The sequence below is a fragment of the Micromesistius poutassou genome (assembly GCF_964030765.1).
Source record: "Micromesistius poutassou genome assembly, chromosome: 19".
In the NCBI taxonomy this organism is placed as follows: Eukaryota; Metazoa; Chordata; class Actinopteri; order Gadiformes; family Gadidae; genus Micromesistius; species Micromesistius poutassou.
In genome coordinates this window covers 1,427,268-1,448,101 of record NC_140289.1, presented here as the reverse complement: position 1 = coordinate 1,448,101, position 20,834 = coordinate 1,427,268, and the positions used below count along the sequence as shown (strand labels likewise).

Below are 20,834 nucleotides of genomic sequence, written 5' to 3'. Positions count from 1 at the left end.
CAGGGGTTGCTGCTGTTGCTTTGTCGTAAAGACGACCTACACCCAAAAAACACTTATTATTAGTCCTTATTACTTATTATTATTACCCTAGTAATGTTTCAGTTAAGTTTTTTAAACATGTTCTCTTATCGTGAGAAATTGGGCATATTTAATTTTCCTAACATGTGATAAACAATTAAACAACTGCCATCGTAAGAAAAACCACTAAAGAAACGCGCGTGGTCACCGGTCTCCTCCAGTCTGCATGGAGATAACCTCAGCGTACCGCGGTGGAGGGCCGCACCTGTCGGAGATTCCTGCCCCTGACGTGGGTCCCCCGCTGGGTGCGATGGGCATGTTCCTGCCCGCTCCTGCCCCAGACATGACCCTCTCCACAGCTGTCGCCGTGGGCAGCGGCCTCCGAACCCCGGCTGGCACAGAAACCAAATGCCCCTGCTGGGGGAGACGGAGACGGGGGCGGGGGCGGGGGGAAGGGAGAAGCAAGTGCATGAGTGGGTTTTATACGGTTGTACTGGTCTCTCTTGCAAGTAGCATGGTTTTGATACTTCTTTACAGGTCTGTCTCAGTATGTGTCTGTTTGTTTGTGTCTGTGTTTTGTTTGTCAGTTAGGTGACTGTGAGTGAGTGAGATAATAGTTCGCTACCCTTTTACCGGGATTTGACCCAGGCCTACATCAGGCCCACATCAAGTGCGCAGCGACCTCTGCTGTCTGATACTCAGTATTACATTATTTTGATAGAAGTAGGACGTTCCTGCAGTTGTTATTTTTTTTATAAACTAACGTTAGAACAACTGTGCTTATTACAAGGCCTATGTCATCGATCTCAGAACACCTTATAAGTAAAATGTGTACAATTACGACGTTTGCCTTACACAGCGTTTACTATAAAAGGTTCTCCCAATTATTAATAAAGATATGGACAGTTTATGTAGGGTTAAATACGTCTATTTTCACACCACTCTCTTGCCAAGTAGAAAATAGGCCGCCATGTTCAGTGTTGTAATTATAAACTAACGTTAGAACAACTGCTACATCACAAGGCCTATGTCATCTCAGAACACCAAATAAGTTATTAAGTGCAATTTGTACAATTACAATACATACATTACAGTGCTATAACGTTGACCTTACACAGCGTTTAGCCAACTACGAAAGGTTCGCTCAATTATTAAGGTGAGTAAGGTGATGATTAACCCCGCAGGCCGCCATGTTGAGCGTACCTGGGCGGTGCAGGAGGAAGTAGCGCCGTCCCAGGAGGATAGAGGTGAGGGAGTGGCTTTGAGAATACCTGCCAACTTGGGCTCAGATTCGGAAAACTCCCAGCTCCCAACGGTCCGTTAGCGACCATTCGCTATTTTTCAATAACCCTTACTTGTATATATATATATATATTTTTAAAAGAAGATAGAAACTCCATATCAGGTAAGAGCTGAAGTTATTTTACTAAATGCATTGATGTCACCAGTTGTCAACTATGGACTGGGACGCTTTATGCGAGTTGCTAAAGAAGGCGTCTTGGCCAACAGCACGCATAGCCTTTACATGAGGTTGTTATTGCGTTATAACAGTTGTATTATTTGTTGCATGCATTTAAAGAGGGAAATGTGTTGCCTTTACAAGGTTGAGCTCACTCAAGCCAAGCTTTGAAAAAAAACAACTAAACTGCACTATTTTGTGTGAGTTGTGTTGATGTTGCTTCACTGCCTCGATATGTGTCATTGTGGTATATTTTCCAATTGTCGTAATAATAATATGAGCATTAATGTAGACTATCTATACAGCACTACTATCACCTCCTGTTGGGTGGAAGGATCGGAGAGGCGCAGGGTTTCTTCCACAGAGCAAGTCTGTGCAGGTGGTGAGTGGTGCGGCTGCATTCCACTGGGATCGTGACGTAGAAACAAGTAGACCCCTTTTATAGGCTTTACCGGGTAGCCTAGATGGGTACCTTTTTGTACGTGTTGGCATTCTGGGGGATGGTTAAAAGTAAGATAAGCAAATGATAAATAGATTTAAAGAATCAGTGACTTTTCAGAGCAGAGCTATTTTTTTTACCAGGGGAATCATCTGGCTGTCATGATCTTCCTTGATCTTGCTTCGTTTTTTTGGGGTGAAACATTACACTTAAAGTTTACAACATTTACATCTAGATGTAGGGCATTTAACAGATGCTTTTATCCAAAGCGACTTACAATAAGTACATTTGTCAGAAGAAAGAGGAAAACAACAATTTATCGGTACAGTAAGGATGTTCATAGGGCCAAGTGCCAAGCACTAACAATCGCTAGGTTAACCCGTTCCCTGTATACAACAAAGAAAGGTAGGATAATGTCCATGGAGTATCAGTGTGCCAACCGACCATGGACTCATGGATGTGGGAGGCTGTAACACGGATGAGGCGTAGACTTGTTGTTTCAGAGAGGGGTATCTGTCTGTACACACTAAATCAAAGTCTGCTGGGTTGTTGTGTTGAAAGAGCGTGTGATAAAAATCACCCACTGGAAACTGCTGTTGCCATAACAACCATAACGAGTGTGTTTTGTGTGAGGAGGAGTGCAAATAAATCATTGTGTTTTTTTTGCTGAAGGAGGCAAACAATCGGTACACTATTGGGGCCGTTTAATCAGATGACAACTTTCTTTTAGTGTGTGACAATTCAACGCAACATTGAACCACACACAAACCTTCCCCCGTGGGCGAATGTGTCGTGTATTGGGTCTGCTTTCTCTGTTTCTTTCCCTGCTCCCTTCACTATCTATGGGTCCTTGTTCCTTGGGCTTGGCGGTTGCCTGTGAGAGATTGCACACGTCTGTTATCTGAAAATGATCACCGAACACAAAAGCAGCTCATTTGACGGTACAACTGAAATCTGAACGGAGGGACACAAATGGACACCGTCACGTAAACACAAAAACCTAGAAACCCAGCCACAATGTTGCACACATTAAACATCTAACATCTAAGTTTAGATTGCAGACAGGAGCCTTCAATATCATATATCATATATATATAAATATAGTGTACTGACTAGAACATACAATCTATTCACTATTCTCCACTATTAACCTTTCAGACATCTTTGGTCCTTGTTTTTAAAGGTCTCTATACTGGTGGTTTCTTCTATCGATGATATTCCATATGACTGTGTGGTATTTATACTGCTGTAAGTCAACCTCAACATGGCAGCTAAGGTACTCAGTCATTCATCGCTTCTCCTCGACTCTTCTGCCTCTTTTAGTTCACTCCCAGGTGGGCGTGCAAGGTGGAGATCTCTCCCTTTCTAACTCTCTGTTTCTCTGTTGTCTCTCTCTCTCTCTCTCTCTCTCTCTCTCTCTTGCTCACACACACACAGACACACACACACACACACACACACACACACACACACAGCCCCGTTGAGGAATTCACAGCCTCAGGCTAACCAAACACTGCCTTTGCTTCTCCAACAACAACGTCCTGGCCTGCTGGTACAGTCTAGCGGCCTGACAATGCAGCGGTAAAAAAAAGACCTTCACACACATACACACACACACACACACACACACCTCACATTTATACAGAAAACTGTTTGTCAAAAGAGCGTTTATGACCGGTGAAGGCTCTAGGTCGCGAGTGGAAGATACTGCAAGGTGGGTGCATTGTAAAGACTATTCATGACTTGAATTTATTCAACACTTTGTGTGCGACCTGTTAGTTGTGTCAACACAGCCTTCATTTCCAGGGATTGACAGACCAGATGCCTTGACACTTGAACGTGTGTCAAAATGGATAGTTGGGAGGGATTTCAATTTGTACAATTTGTGTTGTGCCAACATTAGACATGTTGCTATCCTGAGCTTGCTGCTATTGAATGGATTGGTTGATTGAATAGAGTCTCAGCTCGTGATTGGCCTGTGAAGGCCTGTGCTTACAGCTCGGTATCCATGGGTGTTTTTAGTTGTAACGCGCCGCTGCAGCAAACTTGGGACTCCCAATTCTGTTTTGTTCAATTTCTAGTAGCCCTGGGTGTTTGCCAAAATCCTGTCTCAGGAACGCACCGCCTGAGAGGCGTTTAAAGTCTCATCCAGACCAGAACAAACACGAACAGCGCCATGCACTGCTCTCCGCGGTTGACATGCTTGTTTGGTGAAGACCCCTGTGTGTACAACGGACCATAGAGAGGTTGTGAGACCGAATCTACAGCCCAGAGAGAAGAAAGCATTTCCTAACGGTGCTTTGGTCTGCCTGTGTTTGTGTCGTTTTTTTCTTGTTTGTTTACGGTTTACTGGCATGATCCCCTTTGATGCGGTTTTGTCGCGCTTTAGTCTTGTGCCGTTGCTCATCAGGTTGTAAAGCAGATTACCTGTCTGATATAAACGTTCTCCGGGTATCGGATGTCTCTAGACAGAGTCGTGCACAAGTGAGTTCAAGTCCTCAGATTGACAGTTTGATATTATGAATCACACAGGCCCTGGCTTGGGAAAGAATGTGATCTCGATAGCGATACCGAAACTTGTGTGTATGACTTTTATACCAGGTGTGTTGAAAATATGACACGAATAAAAGGGGTGCGATGTTTATTTTTAAACTCTAAAGTCTTATTTTGCTCATAATCATGTGTCAGTGATGTCCTACAGCCTTAGTTTCCTGTTCGCTTTGCTTCATAGCGTCATGTTCCTTTCAAAGGCAAGATCCCCTATCTTTGATATACTCCTTTTTTAATGAATTTATGCCATTTAAGCCTCTACCGAGTCAGAGCTTAAATGTTTTATCATCAGACGGCTACTCAGCTAATTCCTCCATCAATCATCTTGACACCACTTTTTTCCACAGCTGATGTGTTTTTAAGTAGATTTGCATATTTATAGGTTTCTCAAACCAAACGATTTAGAGGCCCCCTATTTACCACCAGATGTGCTCTCGTTGACTACCCACGACAAGCCATTTCAACACCGACCCTAAAGTGTCATCACACGTGGGAGTGTCCCTGAAGACGTGTGATGAATGGATCAGCCAACGTGGCTGGTTGATCCATCCATCCATCATACATCTGGTTGGGACTGGTTGGTTGACTAAAGGTTAATGGTTTACAAAGCTAAAGGCTTGTGATGGTTAGTCAACATCACAACTGCTGGTCATCAGCTTGTTGCACGGTCGATCCCCTCGAGTTCGAGCAACTAGGTTGCTAGTTCGATCCCCGGCTCCTCCTAGCTGAGTGTCGAGGTTTCCCTGAGCAAGACACACCTAACCACCATAACAGCTCCTGATGAGCTGGCTGTCGCCTTGCATGGTTGACTCTGCCGTCGGAGTGTGAATGTGTGTATGGACGCTTTGGATAAGAGCGTCTGCTAAGTGCTAAATGCCCTAAATTGTAAAAAATGAAATAGGCCAGTAACCTCAAAAGAGACCCATGGCCTGCTGTGACCCCTAGCCTGTTTTTTTGTGTCTCTGCTAGGATGATGTGGGAATGAGGGCCACCCTACCCTGAGAATGTATGAGGTTATGTCCGGGGACACGACAACGCTGTCCTGGAAGGTGCCCAGTCCAGGTGCAAACCATTCTCCCATCAGCCCCGAGACCAGCTTCACGGGAGATGGAGGCCCCGTCAAGATACTCAAGGTCTGCTTCTCCACCAACAACAACCTGGGCAAGAACTTCAAGCTGGTCAAATGTGACGCCTCCTGGCAGATCAGGGTAAGAAGAAAAGCTTCCAAAATTAATTGGATGAAATAGGAAAAATAGGAAATATATGAAATACTCATTGGTGGAGCAATCTCTTCTCCCGTTGGGCTGTGTGTCCCTCACACTATTATCATACTACTACTACTCACACTATTATCACTGCGGGTCCGTAATGAATGAAAATCCAAAGTATTATTTATTATAATTATTAACGATTTCAGATAATCGACAATCTTGAGTTCCGACAACAAATATCAGAGCTGAAATCATGTCAACTGTCACATCTAGTAGGTGTAATACTCTGGGAGGGGGGGGGGGGGGGGGGGGCGACGTATCAAATATGTGTGTTAGCATTGGCCACGCCGGGCCTCAACGTGGGCACGGGCCCCTGGCTGCCGCACTGACCGCACCCGCCTGCCCACCCACCCAGGGGATCATCCAGTCCATCCTGGGCAGCGGGCGGCTGGGGCCCAACATCCTGCACAACGCCTGCTACGGCCTGCTGCTGACGCACCTCAAGTCCGAGGAGCTCCACTGGCTCCACCCGGACCTGACGGTGGGAGAGGTGGAGCAGCGCTACGAGAGCCACCACGCCGAGGCCGAGTGGAGGTAGGGCGGAGCGAGGGTGGCGAGGGTGGAGGTCTGGTCTCTTTTGAGGCTAGCCCATTTCTTTTTTTTTTCTTTTGGTTTCTCTTTTGTGATGTGTTTGTCAACGGTGTGTGTGTGCGTGTGTGTGTGTGTGTGTGTTATTGTTCAGTGGTGTTTGTGTGCGTGTGTTACTGTTCAGTGGTGTGCGCGTGTGTGCTCATGTCTGTTATGTGTGTGTGCGTGGGTGTGTGTGTGTGTTATTTTTTGTTTTTGGGCCTTTGTGAGTATGTGTGTGTTATTGCGGGCATGTGTGTGTGCGTACGTGGTTGCGTGCTATTGTGCAAGTGTGTGTCTATATTTGTGCGTGAATGCATGTGTGAATATGTGATCGGGTGTTTTTGCACTCTCAATCCTTGTGTTTCCTGTGATTCTACACCGCATTCATCTTCTGTTTTGGCAAGTTGATGCGACTGCGCTAATAGCCACCTGAAGCTGATGAGTTGCATCTCGTGGTTGCCGACGGTAACGTGTGTGTGTGCTCCTCTCCTCCCGACAGGTATGACCTGCGGATCCGATACATCCCTGTGAACTTCCTAGAGAAGTTCGACCAGGACAGGACCACCTTGTTCTACTTCTACAGACAGGTACCAAACGGCACCGCACTGCACCGGTATATCGCTTAGCTCAGCAGGTAGAGCGGGTTGACTTGTAACCGGAAGGTTGCTAGTTTGATCCCCGGCTCCTCCTAGCTGAGTGCTGAGAAAGAAAGAAACCCAACCCTCACTGCTCCTGACGAGCTGGCTGTCGCCTTGCATGGTTGACTCGGAATGTGACGCCGTCGGAATGTGAATGTGTGTATGAATGCGTGTATGAATGTTTGTCTCCCCTGCTCCTCCCCCACACGAGTGTCGAGGTGTCCCTGAGCAAGACACCTTAACCTCACTACTCCTGACGAGCTGGCTGTCGCCTTGCATGGTCGACTCCGCCGTCGGCGTGTGAATGTGTGCATGAACGGGTGTAAGTCGCTTTGGATAAAAAGCGTCTGCTGAATGTAAATGGTACCACTTAGCCAGCTGCGTGGAGATGCGTGGAGATGGCTTCACGTGATGTATTGAGTGGGGGCTGTGCTCTGTTTACGTTGCTGTTAATGTGATGTTTCTAGATCTAATGGCAATCGTATTTTAACGGTGGGCGGTGTTTAAAAAAAGACATACTACAAACTCACCGCATGCTAAATCCAAACACACACTTATACTGAATATTTATATATATTTATAGTCATTTTTATATGAATGTGTTTGTAGAAGCATTGCATTAATATTTCTAATAATAATACAATTCTAATAAAAGTATGCCTACAATAAATATAGTGTTTATAACAGTAAATAATCCAATCACAGAGACATGATGATAACGCCACCTGTATGACCTGCTGGCTGTCCTGACCTCCACAGGTGCGCAGTGAGTACATGGAGATCCACGCCTCCAAGGTCAGCGACGGCATGGCCATGCAGCTGGGCTGTCTGGAGATCAGGTGAGGGCCACCACCTTCCACCTTCTACATTCTGTATTCTACGTTCTGTACTCGTCGCTCTACATTCTACATTCTGTGTTTTACATTCTACACGCTGTATTCTACATTGAGTATTCTCCGTTCTACCTGCTAACTTCCTGTATTCTACGTTGTGTATTCTGCATTCCATATTGAACATTTGATATTCTACATTCCACATCCACTTCCTCAATTTCCTTATGGATATTAATAAAGTATAACACATTCTTTCATCCCTCTTGGCTGTGCTTAAACAGCAAAAGCAATTTCCCCCAAGAGTGGCACAAAGACCCAGAGGCAAAGCTTGTTTTGGTGGTGTTATGTTTCTTTCTATTCATTCATTTTCCTTTTCTGCCCATCAATTTTTTCTATGTTTCGTATCTTATCTCGTTCTAATTTCGAAATATATTCCTGAACGTTTCCCATGCACGATGAGATTTCTTGCCCCGTGTTCTCATGGGATCAAAAAATACCTCTTTGCTGAAGCCTCTTCCTTTCCCCTGCAGGAGGTTCTACAAAGACATGAACGCCAAGGGGCTGGAGAAGAGGTCCAATTTTGAGCTGCTAGAGTGAGTGTCCCTCTTCAACACACTGGATCACTGTTTACTGTTAAAGCTGCTGTAAATGGCGGATGTGTCGCACACTGTATTCTAAATCCATCTTCTGCCTTTGTCTGCTCCGCGAATGAAGGAAGGAAGTGGGTCTCGAGCTCTTCTTTCCCAAGAATCTGATCGACAGCATGAAGGTGTGTGTCCTCCTTTACAGCAAAACACGCACACACAACAGAAACACACAAAAGACCAATGTTGGTATCCCCTTTTTCTCACATGTAGCCGTTCTTGCAAAAGAAAAACACTTCTCATTAGGAAAGGGAAGAGAGTTCTTCCTTGACCATTTTATAGGGCTGAGTTTGAGGGGTATCCCCTCACATGGTCTCCGGAAGCCCTTTTGAGACTCACTCCCCTTGGATGTAGGTGCGTTGTGACCTGACCTGCAGTGTGCTTGCCCCCCCCTCCAGTCCAAGCACCTGAGGAAGCAGATCCAGCAGACGTTCCAGCAGTACGCCACGCTCAAGGAGGAGGAGTGCATGCACAAGTTCTTCGTGGCCCTCAGGGAGGTGGTGAACTACGACGAGGAGGTGTTCCCCTGTGAGCTCGTGGTGAGCAGCTCTTAGAAGGAGCCCAGGGGGGGGGAAGGGAAGGGGCGGGGGGGGGGGAAATACATGACCGCCGAACCCGAACAATCATTGAGAATCAGATTTGCATGTTTTTTTGTTGTTGATTCGTATCCTTGTCCCGTTGTGTACAGCAAGGCTGGAGTCTGGCGGTGGAGCTGGTCATCGGTGCTCGTGGAATCCGCCAACGCCAACAGAAAGACGCCGCGGTACGCACGACCACGCACACGCACGAACCCCGTACTGGATACTCTGGGCCATCGCTCCTTTAATACAGGCAGTATAAGGAGGGTGATGGAGGAGGAGGATGCATCCGCTGCGACAGTTGTGTCTTCTGTTCAGGGTGCTGTTAAACCGTCAATAAAAAGCTGCTGACGGAGAAGAGCTTTTACAACCGTCTAACCGTCTCCGTAATATCTCCGCCGCCATCGAGCCGCACCGCGTGGTTGATCGAACACCATTAGGCCGGGCCCCCATGTTCTTAGTGCATGACTGCTCCGCTCATTAAAACGTCTAATTTATTCACTCCCCCCCCCCCCCCCTCCCCATCCCCCAGCCGGTGTTTCTCGCAGACTTCAAACACATCAAAAGCATCAAATGCTTAGCTCAGAACGACGGCAAGGCGCTCGTTACCCTGGGGGTGGAGGGAGTCAGACAAGTGAGTATGGCTTTTTTTGTTTGTTTTTCTTGGGAAAGACAGAAACCATTTTATTATTGTGATCGTGATTGTTGTCTGCCTGTAATAATACATCATGCTCAATTTAAATCAACAGTCAACAGCTATGATTTTCTATCCTCTGACACAATCCCGATTTTAATGTCTCTTGATCAAGTGTTTGAAGTGTTGTGTTGTGCCTCTAGCTGTTTACATCTGAACCGTGACAGAGTGTGTTTATAACGCGATACATTTCCCGAACGACCTTACCTGCGTGCGTTTTCCCAAACTACAACGTATTTCCTGCTCGGCAGCCATCACTAACCCTCCGATCTTTTGCCGATGTAAGCGTCTCTCGGTCCAGACCCGTTCAGTTCCGTTCTTCTTCTTTCTTTCCGATAACAGACTCTGTCGATCAACACGGCCACGTTCGCCATGGCGGAGAACATGGCCGACCTGATCGACGGCTACTGGCGCCTCGAGAAGGGAACGGAAGAGTCCTGCATCTCCCGGCCAAATAAAGGTGTGTGTGTGTGTGTGTGTGTGTGTGTGTGTGTGTGTGTGTGTGTGTGTGTGTGTGTGTGTGTGTGTGTGTGTGTGTGTGTGTGTGTGTGTGTGTGTGTGTGTGTGTGTGTGATAGCGACAGCAGTGAGCTTTGAGACATTGAGTCTCTTAAATTTTGTATCATTTATAATAATAGTTGCCAGTATAATGGCAGTTGCTTAAGCTAGTTTTGCTAGCAAAAGCTAGCTGGTCCTTAGCTAGCTAAAGTTTTGTTGGTTACCGTATTGTACATTGAGGCTTGATCAACACTATTTGCGGATAAATTTACTTTCAAGTGGTGAAGTTTGAGTTCTGTGTTGTTAATTAAATACAAATGTACGTCATGTCTTTGACCGTTAGCCGTCAACACACAGAGCTCCCTACCTGAGATTCCAAAGGAGTGAGTTAAACTTTAATTTACCTTTGTGTTGTGTTCCTCTTTATTTACTGTGGTTGTACTCATGAAACAAAGATCAAAGATGAGTTACTGGTCTCTCTCTCACTTCCTGTTTGTGTGTCCAAACAGCAAAGAGTCAACCAACTTCAGATACAGTATGGGTGAGTTGATAATAATATTGAAAATAATTGATGCAATCTGTTTCAAAACACGGCATGCTGTATCTTTCATATTTTTCAAATGACCAACCCTTTTTTTTTTTTTTACAAACAAAACGATATTCTGTCACAAAGTGTGTTGGAGACAAATATTAATTCATATTTCTCTCTCAAGTCACAACCTGTCTAATGTGAGAGAATTGAGAGGTCATATATCCTATTGTTGGTGACCTTAATGAAAATGTATGGACTTGAACGTGTGATGTGTGAAAACGGTACTGATGGAAATGTCATCAACATGTTGTTGCTTTTCCACTGTTGTTCTCGAGAAGTGAAAATGTGTGGTCTAGAAAATGTGTGTTCATTGTTCGCAGTTAGGGCTAGTTGAGGTTAAGCTGAAAGTGGAATTGTCACGTCTTGTGGTGTTGAAATGAACTTATGTGAAAGAGTGCTAAAAGCAAAAAAACATTTTTTTTCCGGAGATCATTAGGATTCTGTAAAATAATATAATAATGAAAAAGCTCTAAAAATGTATTGTCCTTCGCTTTTCAGGTTCCGATATTTACTGTGAGATTATGGACGAAAGGCCGAAATCTGGTATGCAAAAACGAGATGTTAATATCTAGTCGTTTTTCAATTGGAAATAAATTAATCATTTTTGTTGAATGTTATTTCCTCTTGCTTTGTATTCTCCAGCGGTGAAATACGGGATCGACCGCGCTGACATCTCTCTCGGCCAGATCCTGGGCTCCGGCTTCTTCGGCGAAGTGTATGAAGGAGTTTACAAAAACCTTGTACGTTTCCAATCTTTACAAACATATTCTACGTGTCAGATCTTTACAAACACATTGTACATTTCCACTCTTTACAAACACATTGTCCGTCTAGGATCTTTACAAACACATTGTGCGTCTACAATCTTTACAAACAACATGTACGTCTGAGATAACTGAGCGCGTCTGCTTGTTTTCTGGGTTTGTGCGGGCAGAATGGAGACAAGACGAGTGTGGCGGTGAAGACCTGCAAAGACTGCTCCCCGGACGTCATGGAGAAGTTCATGAGTGAAGCAGGTGTGTAGACTAGGACCACAACCACCACAGCAGCGTGGGGACACGAAGGAAGTTACCCAGAATGCCCTGCATGGGCCAGTACATTTTTAACTTGGAGGTAAAACCAGCATTGTGCCACTTAGAAACGGATCTCCACAGCATGAACACAAACATCGAGAGGGATAGGATTGAGCAGCTTCAACGATGATAATATACTATTAATAATCATCATAATTATCATATTACAATAACAACAACTACTTTACATATGGAGCACTTTTAAATACAGGACAGAATGGTATTATCCACGTTAGGTCAAATAACATAAAACAGCTAGAAAAGAGATTCAAAGAGTAGCATATGCTAATGACAAATCTAATAATGATGATAACAACAATGCCAACTCATATATGATGTATTGCGTGTGTGTGTGTGTGTGTGTGTGTGTGTATGCGTGTGTGTAGTGATTATGAAGAACCTCAACCACCCAAACATCGTGAAGCTGATCGGGATCATAGAGGACGACCCTGTGTGGATCGTGATGGAGCTCTACCCCTTTGGAGAGGTTTGTGATGATCAGTGGTGCTCTCTCTCTCTCTCTCTCTCTCACTCTCTCTCTGTTTCTCTCACTCACTCTCTCACTCTCTGTTTCTCTCTCTTTCTCTCTCTCACACTCTTTTTGTCTCTCTCTCTCACGCTCTCTCTCTCCCTCGTTCTTTCTCTCTCCCTCTCTTTCTCTCTCTCGCTCTTTGTCTCTCACTCTGTTGGGCTCTCTCTTTCTCTCTTTCTCTCACTGCTTTTTTCACTCTCTCTTTCTCTCCTCCCCTCCCTCCCTCCCCATTCGGACTAGCATGGCTACACTCGTTCTTTGCTAGCGATTGAATAATTATAGAAAAAGCTATTCCAGTTCATTAATGAGCTGGTAGACGGGCTAGGGCAGCTTGCTCAAGGACGCCTCCAGATAGACCTCAGGCAGCGGGGTTCAAACCCAGAACCCTTCCCCTAGGGAGTGGAACCCCTTTTGCTGCACCGCTACACCATCCTCCCCCCTCCTTGCGTAACGCCTGCCCTCCCTTCAGCTGGGGAACTACCTGGCGGAGAAGCAGGACCAGCTGACCAACATCACCCTGGTGCTGTTCAGCCTGCAGATCTGCAAGGCCCTGGTGTACCTGGGCGGGGTCAACATGGTGCACAGGTGACACGCTATGAACCCTGCTTTTAGTCCTCTGTTTTCAGCGGAATGGTGTCTCGGTTCAATTTGAAACAAGCAGTCCGTTGTGGAGTCACTTGTGGGCTGTGTGTGTGTGTTTAGAGTTCGGAGCAAACCGTGGGAAATGCTTGAACAGAACTACAATGAGAACTATAATCACATGAATGTCATTATTCCTTGTTCACAGACTCACCTGAGTGACATGTCATTAAATGGGTGAATAAAAAAAAAAAGTCCCAATAAAAACATTGAAGAAATACACACATATACTCTATATATATATAGAGTATATATAAGTCAAAGCATTGTGAGGTAGAGCAGGGGAGGGAGCTCCACTGTCGTCCAGAGTCCGACCGTAATGCCGTGTCCTTCTCCGCGGGGGACAGGGACATCGCGGTGCGCAACGTGCTGGTGGCCAGCGCGGACTGCGTGAAGCTGGGGGACTTTGGCCTCTCCAGGTACATAGAGGAGGAGGAGTACTACAAAGGTAGGGCCGCTCTCTTATCACCGCAGTGCATTGTGGGCGTGAGTCGGCTGGGCGTGTGTGTTCACCGTTGTCCACTGCAATGCCCTGTATTGTCCGTGATTTTGTGAATGATTTTCCACAGCCTCTGTGACGAGGCTGCCCATCAAGTGGATGGCTCCTGAATCGATTAACTTCAGGAGATTCACATCGGCTAGCGATGTCTGGATGTTTGGTGAGTTCTAGTTCATCATTTTCACAACTCGATCTTTCATTTGATTATTATTCACTATATATCCTTTCCCTTCTTTTGTTCAATTACTTTGAGTGTGTGCGCATTCTTGTGTGTGGGCTTGTGAGTTAATATTTGTGTGTGTGTGTGTGTGTGTGTGTGTGTGTCCATATGCTTGTGTTTGTCTGTCCATGTGTCTGTGTGCATGTGTGTTCGTCTGTCTGTGTGTGTCTGTGTGTGTGTGTGTGCGTGTGTGTGCGTGTGTGTGTGTGTGTGTGTGTGTGTGTGTGTGTGTGTGTTCCCATGCGTCCGTCCGTCCCTCTGTCCCCCTCCAGCCGTGTGTCTGTGGGAGATCCTGAGTCGGGGTCAGCAGCCGTTCTTCTGGCTGGAGAACCGGGACGTGATCAACCAGCTGGAGCAGGGCATCCGCCTGCCCAAACCAGACCAGTGCCCCCCGGCGCTCTACTCCCTCATGACCCGCTGCTGGTCCTACGACCCCCGGGAGAGACCCACCTTCACCGACCTGGTCATCAAGATCAGGTGATGACCGCGTGTCAATGCGCTCAGAGACGCTGAACGCATGTTAATACACTCAGAGACGCTGATCGCATGTTAATACACTCAGAGACGCTGATCGCATGTTAATACACTCAGAGACGCTGATCGCATGTTAATGCACTCAGAGACGCTGACCGCATGTTAATACACTCAGAGACTGAACACATGTTAATGCACTCAGAGACTGAACACATGTTAATACACTCAGAGACTGAACACATGTCAATACACTCAGAGACTGAACACATGTCAATACACTCAGAGACGCTGACTGCATGTCAATACACTCAGAGACTGAACACATGTCAATACACTCAGAGACTGAACACATGTTAATACACTCAAATCAGTAATTACAGTATGAGTTGCCATTCAGTTCAGAACGAGATGTGAAGGCGCTGTTGAAACATTGAGAGATGGAGCAGTACGGTCCGTCGTGTTCGGCTCACCAACGCACCTGTCTGACCCTCTCAGTGACGTGCACAACATGGAGATTGAGCAGGACGTGGAGAGGCAGCGGGACAGAGCTCGGACCACCAAGGTCTTTGACAGCAAGTTCAACTTCAACGAGCCCCCGCCCAAGGTGAGAAGCTATACGATGTGATGACAACGAGCACCGAACCACGCGCCCAAATACACGACTACACAATACGATGACAACAAACACCAAACCACGCGCCCAAATACACGACTACACAATACGATGACAACAAACACCAAACCACGCGCCCAAATACACGACTACACAATACGATGACAACAAACATCAAACCACACGCCCAAATACACTACACACGTCAACAGACAACACTTCTCATGTCGCTGTATTCTGATATTCAACGTCCCCTCTCCTTGTCCCCCTGACTCCTCCCTCTCCTTGTCCCCCCTGAACCCACCCCCCCCCAGCCATCAAGGATGAAACCCGGGCGTTTCGGGAACATGCTGAGCATCGGACTTCACATTCAGGTCAGCGGACGGATTTCTACTCCATTTTAATTTCGGTCACAGTTGATTCAACAGAACAGGCATTATTTAAAAAAAAACCAGTACAATTACCTCATCCGCACAAACGAAAGATAAGTAAGGAAATGAAAAAAAGCGTGTTAACGGATTAAGTTTGAATATTAATGGCATATCTTCTTTCAGCTGAACGAAGCACTCTGCGCCAGCTCCCCTGACCTGGCCAGCCCGTCTAACTACCAGTCCCCCCTGGACTCCATGAACTCGCTGATGCCGCCCGCGCTGTCGCCACGACGACGCAGCATGGGGGTGGGTCGGAACCTCTGGTTCGAACGAAACGTTTGACTTTGAATTGATTTCTGCTTTCCTTAAGTGCAGCAAATACTTAAACTCCAAAAAAAAAAAAAAAAGCATATTAAGATAATAAAAAAAGACATTAAAACGCACGGACTTGAGATGTCAACCCAGATCGGATCTCTTGAGTCTGACACGATAACAATCGACTCACCCTCCTGCCCTCCCTCGCCCCTCTCTCTCTCCGCCAGGAGGGGGAGTTCCCCCGGGTGGAGGCCAGCAGCAAGGAGGAGGCCCAGCGGCTCTGGCAGCAGGAGCGCGACCACATGCACGACACGCTGCGCCGGCAGAAGAGGGAGATGGCGGAGGACGAGCAGTGGCTGGAGAAGGAGGAGCGACTCCTGGTGCGAAACAGAGCGCCGTCTTCGTCCTCTTCGTCGTCCTTAGCTCGCGTCGACCGTCTCTCTCTCTCCCTCTGTTTCCACCCCCCTCGCTCTCGGAACCCCGCCCGTTCCCGCCGCCCCGCCAGTGTTACTTTGTGTTACCCGCCGGTGCCGCTGCCGGCGCGGGGGTCCAAGGTCGTATTCTGTAACACCAGACTGCCTGTTCTCTTGCAGGACCCCGTGGGACCGGAGGAGGGGCCCCCCGCTGCGGTACGTACCCCGCGAGCAAGGCCGCCTGCCTGCTCCTTAATGACATGTATCTATGCACCGCTCATTTGACCCAAAACGCTGCTACACATGGACCGAAATCCGACCGACCGACGGGACTATTTATCGGGGAGAGAAAGAACGACCCGCTCATGGGTCTCGAACCCCCTCAAGGGTCACGACCCACTTAAGGGTCAAGAACCCCTCATGGGATTAAGACCCTCTCATGGGTTTAAGACCCCTCCTGGGTCGTGATCCCCTCATGGGTCAGGACCCACTCCCAGATTGAGAACCACTGGTCTGCGTTGTCATGAAACCTAAAGACTTGTTCTCTCACCGCTCCACAATAACGCTCTCTGTCTCTTCCTCGTTTAGTCTCCGGACCCGACGGAGGAACACGGTGAGTGATCGCGTGATTCAAAAATGGCACTGTCATTTTACGGGCTATTTTCTCTGGTCTTTATCATTGTGACACTTTTGTGTCCATGTTGTCCTTCTCCCTGGGTACCCCAGCACCGCCGGAGAAGCCCCCCCGTCTCACTGCACAGGTAGCTACCATGCTAGTCCTCGTAGCACGTCGGCTAAGCTAGCATGCCGGCTAACACGCCAACGAGCTTAGCTTGTTAGCATGTTGCACTTCTTCTTGTCTGGCTCTCTGACGCTCTGTCTGTTTCTCTTTCTCGCTCTCTCTCTCTGTCTGTCTCTCTCTCTGTCTGTCTGTCTGTCTCTCGCTCTCTCTCTCTGTCTGCCTGTCTGTCTCTCTCCCTCAGCAGGCCCCTACTGCGGAGCTGGACCGGTCCGGAGACAAGGTGTACCAGTCTGTGATGGACCTGGTCAGGGTGGTGGTGGAGCTCAAGAACGACATCCCCAGCATGCACCCCGACCAGTACATCGGCATCGTCAAGGTACACTCGGCCACACAGCCTCGGCTTTATGAGACAAAGCTTCTCATTGGTCGGGACTGAACCTCAAGTAACCATACGCGGCATTGGGGCGGCATTGGGGTTGGCTGGTAACCGCAAGGTTGCTGGTTCGATCCCCGGCTCCTCCTAGCTGAGACTGCTCCTGACGAGCTGGCTGTCGCCCTGCGTGGTTGACTCCGCCGTCGCTGTGTGAATGTCTGCATGAATGGGTGAATGTCAGTCAACACTGTAAAGCGCTTTGGATAAAAGCGCTATATAAATGAGGACCATTTACCATTTACCATACAGCTGCTTTTATTTGTTCATCTGTTTAGTCATGAATTTGTGTTTATTCATGAATTCATTTATCCAGTCTCTTCATCCTTTCATTCTCTACATCCACACATTCGTCCATTACATTATTTAATAATTCATGCACACATTCTCCTCCTTCATTTATGCACAACATGGACAACATAACATTAATTTATTAATTGCGCAATTATTTCAATCGTCCAATCATCTCTCATTTGTTCATTAATTCATTCATTAGTTCTGTCCCTTTGTGTGCAGACTGTAGGGATGACCTTGCGGGATCTGATCCACAATGTGGATGAGCTCATGCCCACCATCCATGAGTCCGTACGGACAGAGGTACGGACGCCCTCTTGTTTTCTCTCCCCTAGCCTGCTGGAACCTGCTGCTCTGAGGCATGTTCTAGGGGTTTTTGAATGTTTTAAATGTTAATGTCTGTTAATGTGATTTTCCTCACTCAATTATAAAAACATTTTGAGAAAATGTGCATTTATACGATAACGATATATAAATATATGTAAGTTTGCTGGCCAAGTCAATTTATTAAAATATAATTGAAACATTACATCTCTCTATGTCCCTCTCTCCCTAATCTCTGCCTGTCTCCCACCATCCCTCTGTCTCTCTCTCTCCCCCTCCCTCTCTCTCCCCCCCTTTATCTGTCTCTCCCTCAAACCCGCTCTCTCCCCTCTCTCTGTCTCTCCCTCCAACCCCCTCTCTCTCCCGCTCCCTCCCCATCCCTCTCTCCCCCCATCTCTCTCCCTCTCTCTCCCCAACTCTCTCTCCAACCCCCCCCCCCTCTCTATCTCTCTCTCTCTCTCCCTCCAAACCTCTATCTCCCTCTCCTCCTCTCCCCCTTCCTTTCTCCCCCACCCCCCCCCCCCCCCTCCCTCCCCCCTCTCCTGTAGCTGGAGGGCACCCAGAAGCTTCTGAACAACGACATGGCGGAGCTGATCAGCAAGATGCGTCTGGCCCAGCAGAACGCCATCACCTCGCTGAAGGAGGAGTGCAAGAAGCAGATGCTGGCGGCCGCGCACACGCTCGCCATCGACGGCAAGAACATGCTGGACGCCGTGGACCAGGGCCGGGTGAGAGCCAACCAGGCCAAGCCCAAACCCATGGACTCGTAGTGGGGTGCGCCGTGAAGCAGCTCTAGGGTGGTGGCGGTGGTTTGTCCCCCACACACGCACACACCACCACAAACGAACCTGAGCCCTCAAGCCCCACAGCGCGTGGATACAAGAGAGTTCTGCTTCCCACGCGGTCCGCAACATCAAATCTATTTTCGCTGAAAAGTCGAAACATTGGACGTCATGGGTCCGGGATTTGTGTCGTGCCGTTCGGAGGAAAGGTGTTAACTTTTTTTATCGGGAACGTAGTTGACGTCGCTTCACAACGTGCGCCAGAAGCAGTTCTCTCTTGTATTGGAACGTAGCCGAGCGGGGCGGTCGTCCCTGATGCCTGGTTCGTACTTCTCTGTCAGTGTTGCGATGATTCAATCCGAAAAAATTTTTTGCTGTCGTCCACGTCTGAGAAAAGGAGAGTACCAATTCTGCGTCCTACATGTGGATGCTAACGGGCACAGGGACAGAGTGGTTTAAACCGGCAGTGGTTCCAATATTTCAATACTTGCTTTCTGCCAACTAACGTTATTTGTTTTTATAGGAAAAATCGGTACCGGTTTGAATAATTTTTTTTAATAAATGGAACTCCACCAGCAAACATTTCCTCTATTGTAGATATTAAAGTTTTCGTACGAACCCACATATTTAATTTGATGAAAAAAGGAAAGAAAAACTAAATAAAATATGAATCATTTTACACATAATCTGCAGAATAGTTCTGCTATTGATACAGCCTTATAGTCATTTTTATATAAAATGTGAGATTTTATTCTTTGTTAAAAATGAGAAAATACTGATCGAGACATTTATACAATACTTGGAAAATATTTTCTATATCGACCTTGAGTGCCTGTCTATGTGAATGCATTCTATGTGTGCATCATCTTCATCATCAATATTGTCATGTCATCCCAACATTGGAATTAATGAAATAAAACTGTAAATATGATATTGGTAACACTCTATGTCTGTAAACAACATTAATAAGCTATTAGCGAATGATGAATTACATGAATGTGTTATCATATTATAAACATGTATATCATTACTGATAGTGTTAATGGAGGACTGAACTGTTCATCAAACATAAAACATGTTTTATGAGGTATGACTGTATATTCAATCGCTGACTGGAATGTTTATTTTGTGTGTGTGTGTATTTTCTGTGGCGATTTATATATGTAATGGGACATTTGTAATGGGATGCGTTATCGTTTCATCGTGACCTCATAGCTTGTTAGATATGTGAACAGAAATGATTGTGTTACCAATAAATCACACCACCTACACACGGTCCCTTATTACGTAGAGATGGGAATAATATGAAAGCAGCAGTCGTAAAGAAACATTTAATAAACACATGTGTTTATTAAATCTTGGTAAAAATAATAAGTATAGTATAAAAATGTGTAAGTCATAATAATAATAAAATAAATACATATTTATCTAAAATGTATCAGAAGCAGCAGCAAAGTGAGTCATTCAGTAGAAGTAGAAAATAACTTAAACGTAAAGTAATAAATGTACAAAAATGTACCAACAACACATTCACCTACATGATTTGCTTTTCAGCGTATTTCCGGCCCAATTAATAATGAAAATAAAATCTATTACTCGCTGACAATTTCAGCAATGGTTTGAAAGTGTTCACAACGCACGCCATGGGTCCGATCTAGAATCGAAACATACTATATGTTTGTAGGTATTTCATGTAATGCCAGAGGATGAGCGCTTGAAAGAGCTTGGCCTGTCTGCTCCAAGTCCACTGATGCATATGGAGATGACCTGACCCACGTCCGACCTGCCATCGGGTCACGAAGGGGAGCGCAAGAGCGCAGATACAACAACGCATTCGTGTGACAGAAACGTTTCCTGCTCAAGGGAACTCCGGGAGAGATCCAGGGTGTTGCTGCAGCAACTGCCTGCCCCTGAGAACTCAAAACGAAATGCCATTGGTCACGTCTTCATCAGATGCCAGACTAGCCAGGAACTGACTTTGCTTTTCGGGGTCATTTCTTTGTTTGTGTGTGGGTGTGTTAAGGGTGAGGATCCAGAAGGTGAAGACCGAAAAAATAAGCTGAGTTTGGCCCCTGCCCTCCCCGTCGGCCCCTGGTAGGGCAGCCGCTGACCGGACCAACTCCTCCACGGTCGAGGAATGATTCTAAGCCACAGATTCCGGCCAGAGAACTCAAAGAGGTCAACAACGTCCCGAGTCCCGGTCAGGTCTTTTGAAACAGCACTCTACTAGTCTGTTCTGCCTATGAGCCCACGTAACACAATTCTTATCCAGAAACTTGCCGTACTTTTCCCCCCAGCAGAGGTCATGGGTCATCGGGGGGGGGGGGGGG

General features: G+C 46.6%; 1 protein-coding gene across 2 annotated transcripts; it reads left to right on the top strand.

Moving 5' to 3' along the window:
- The first annotated feature begins 1,312 nt into the window (after positions 1–1,312).
- Positions 1,313–19,396, top strand: ptk2bb (protein tyrosine kinase 2 beta, b). Of its 2 annotated transcripts, none has more exons than XM_084483642.1 (31): positions 1,313–1,423; positions 5,436–5,674; positions 6,093–6,271; positions 6,807–6,894; positions 7,705–7,784; positions 8,309–8,371; positions 8,493–8,547; positions 8,821–8,961; positions 9,111–9,185; positions 9,533–9,634; positions 10,037–10,154; positions 10,535–10,574; positions 10,701–10,732; positions 11,282–11,326; positions 11,426–11,523; positions 11,718–11,799; positions 12,243–12,343; positions 12,858–12,973; positions 13,375–13,475; positions 13,597–13,686; positions 14,019–14,223; positions 14,716–14,824; positions 15,148–15,207; positions 15,388–15,510; positions 15,747–15,899; positions 16,113–16,148; positions 16,521–16,545; positions 16,659–16,693; positions 16,919–17,050; positions 17,621–17,701; positions 18,271–19,396. In XM_084483642.1, exons 2-31 carry the CDS (start codon positions 5,471–5,473, stop codon positions 18,490–18,492), a joined length of 2,991 nt encoding a protein of 996 aa, XP_084339768.1. In that variant the 5' UTR covers positions 1,313–1,423; positions 5,436–5,470; the 3' UTR covers positions 18,493–19,396. The 2 variants fall into 2 exon arrangements, with proteins under 2 accessions (XP_084339768.1, XP_084339767.1); XM_084483641.1 differs by having other exon boundaries at positions 16,916–17,050.
- Positions 19,397–20,834: the final 1,438 nt, after the last annotated feature.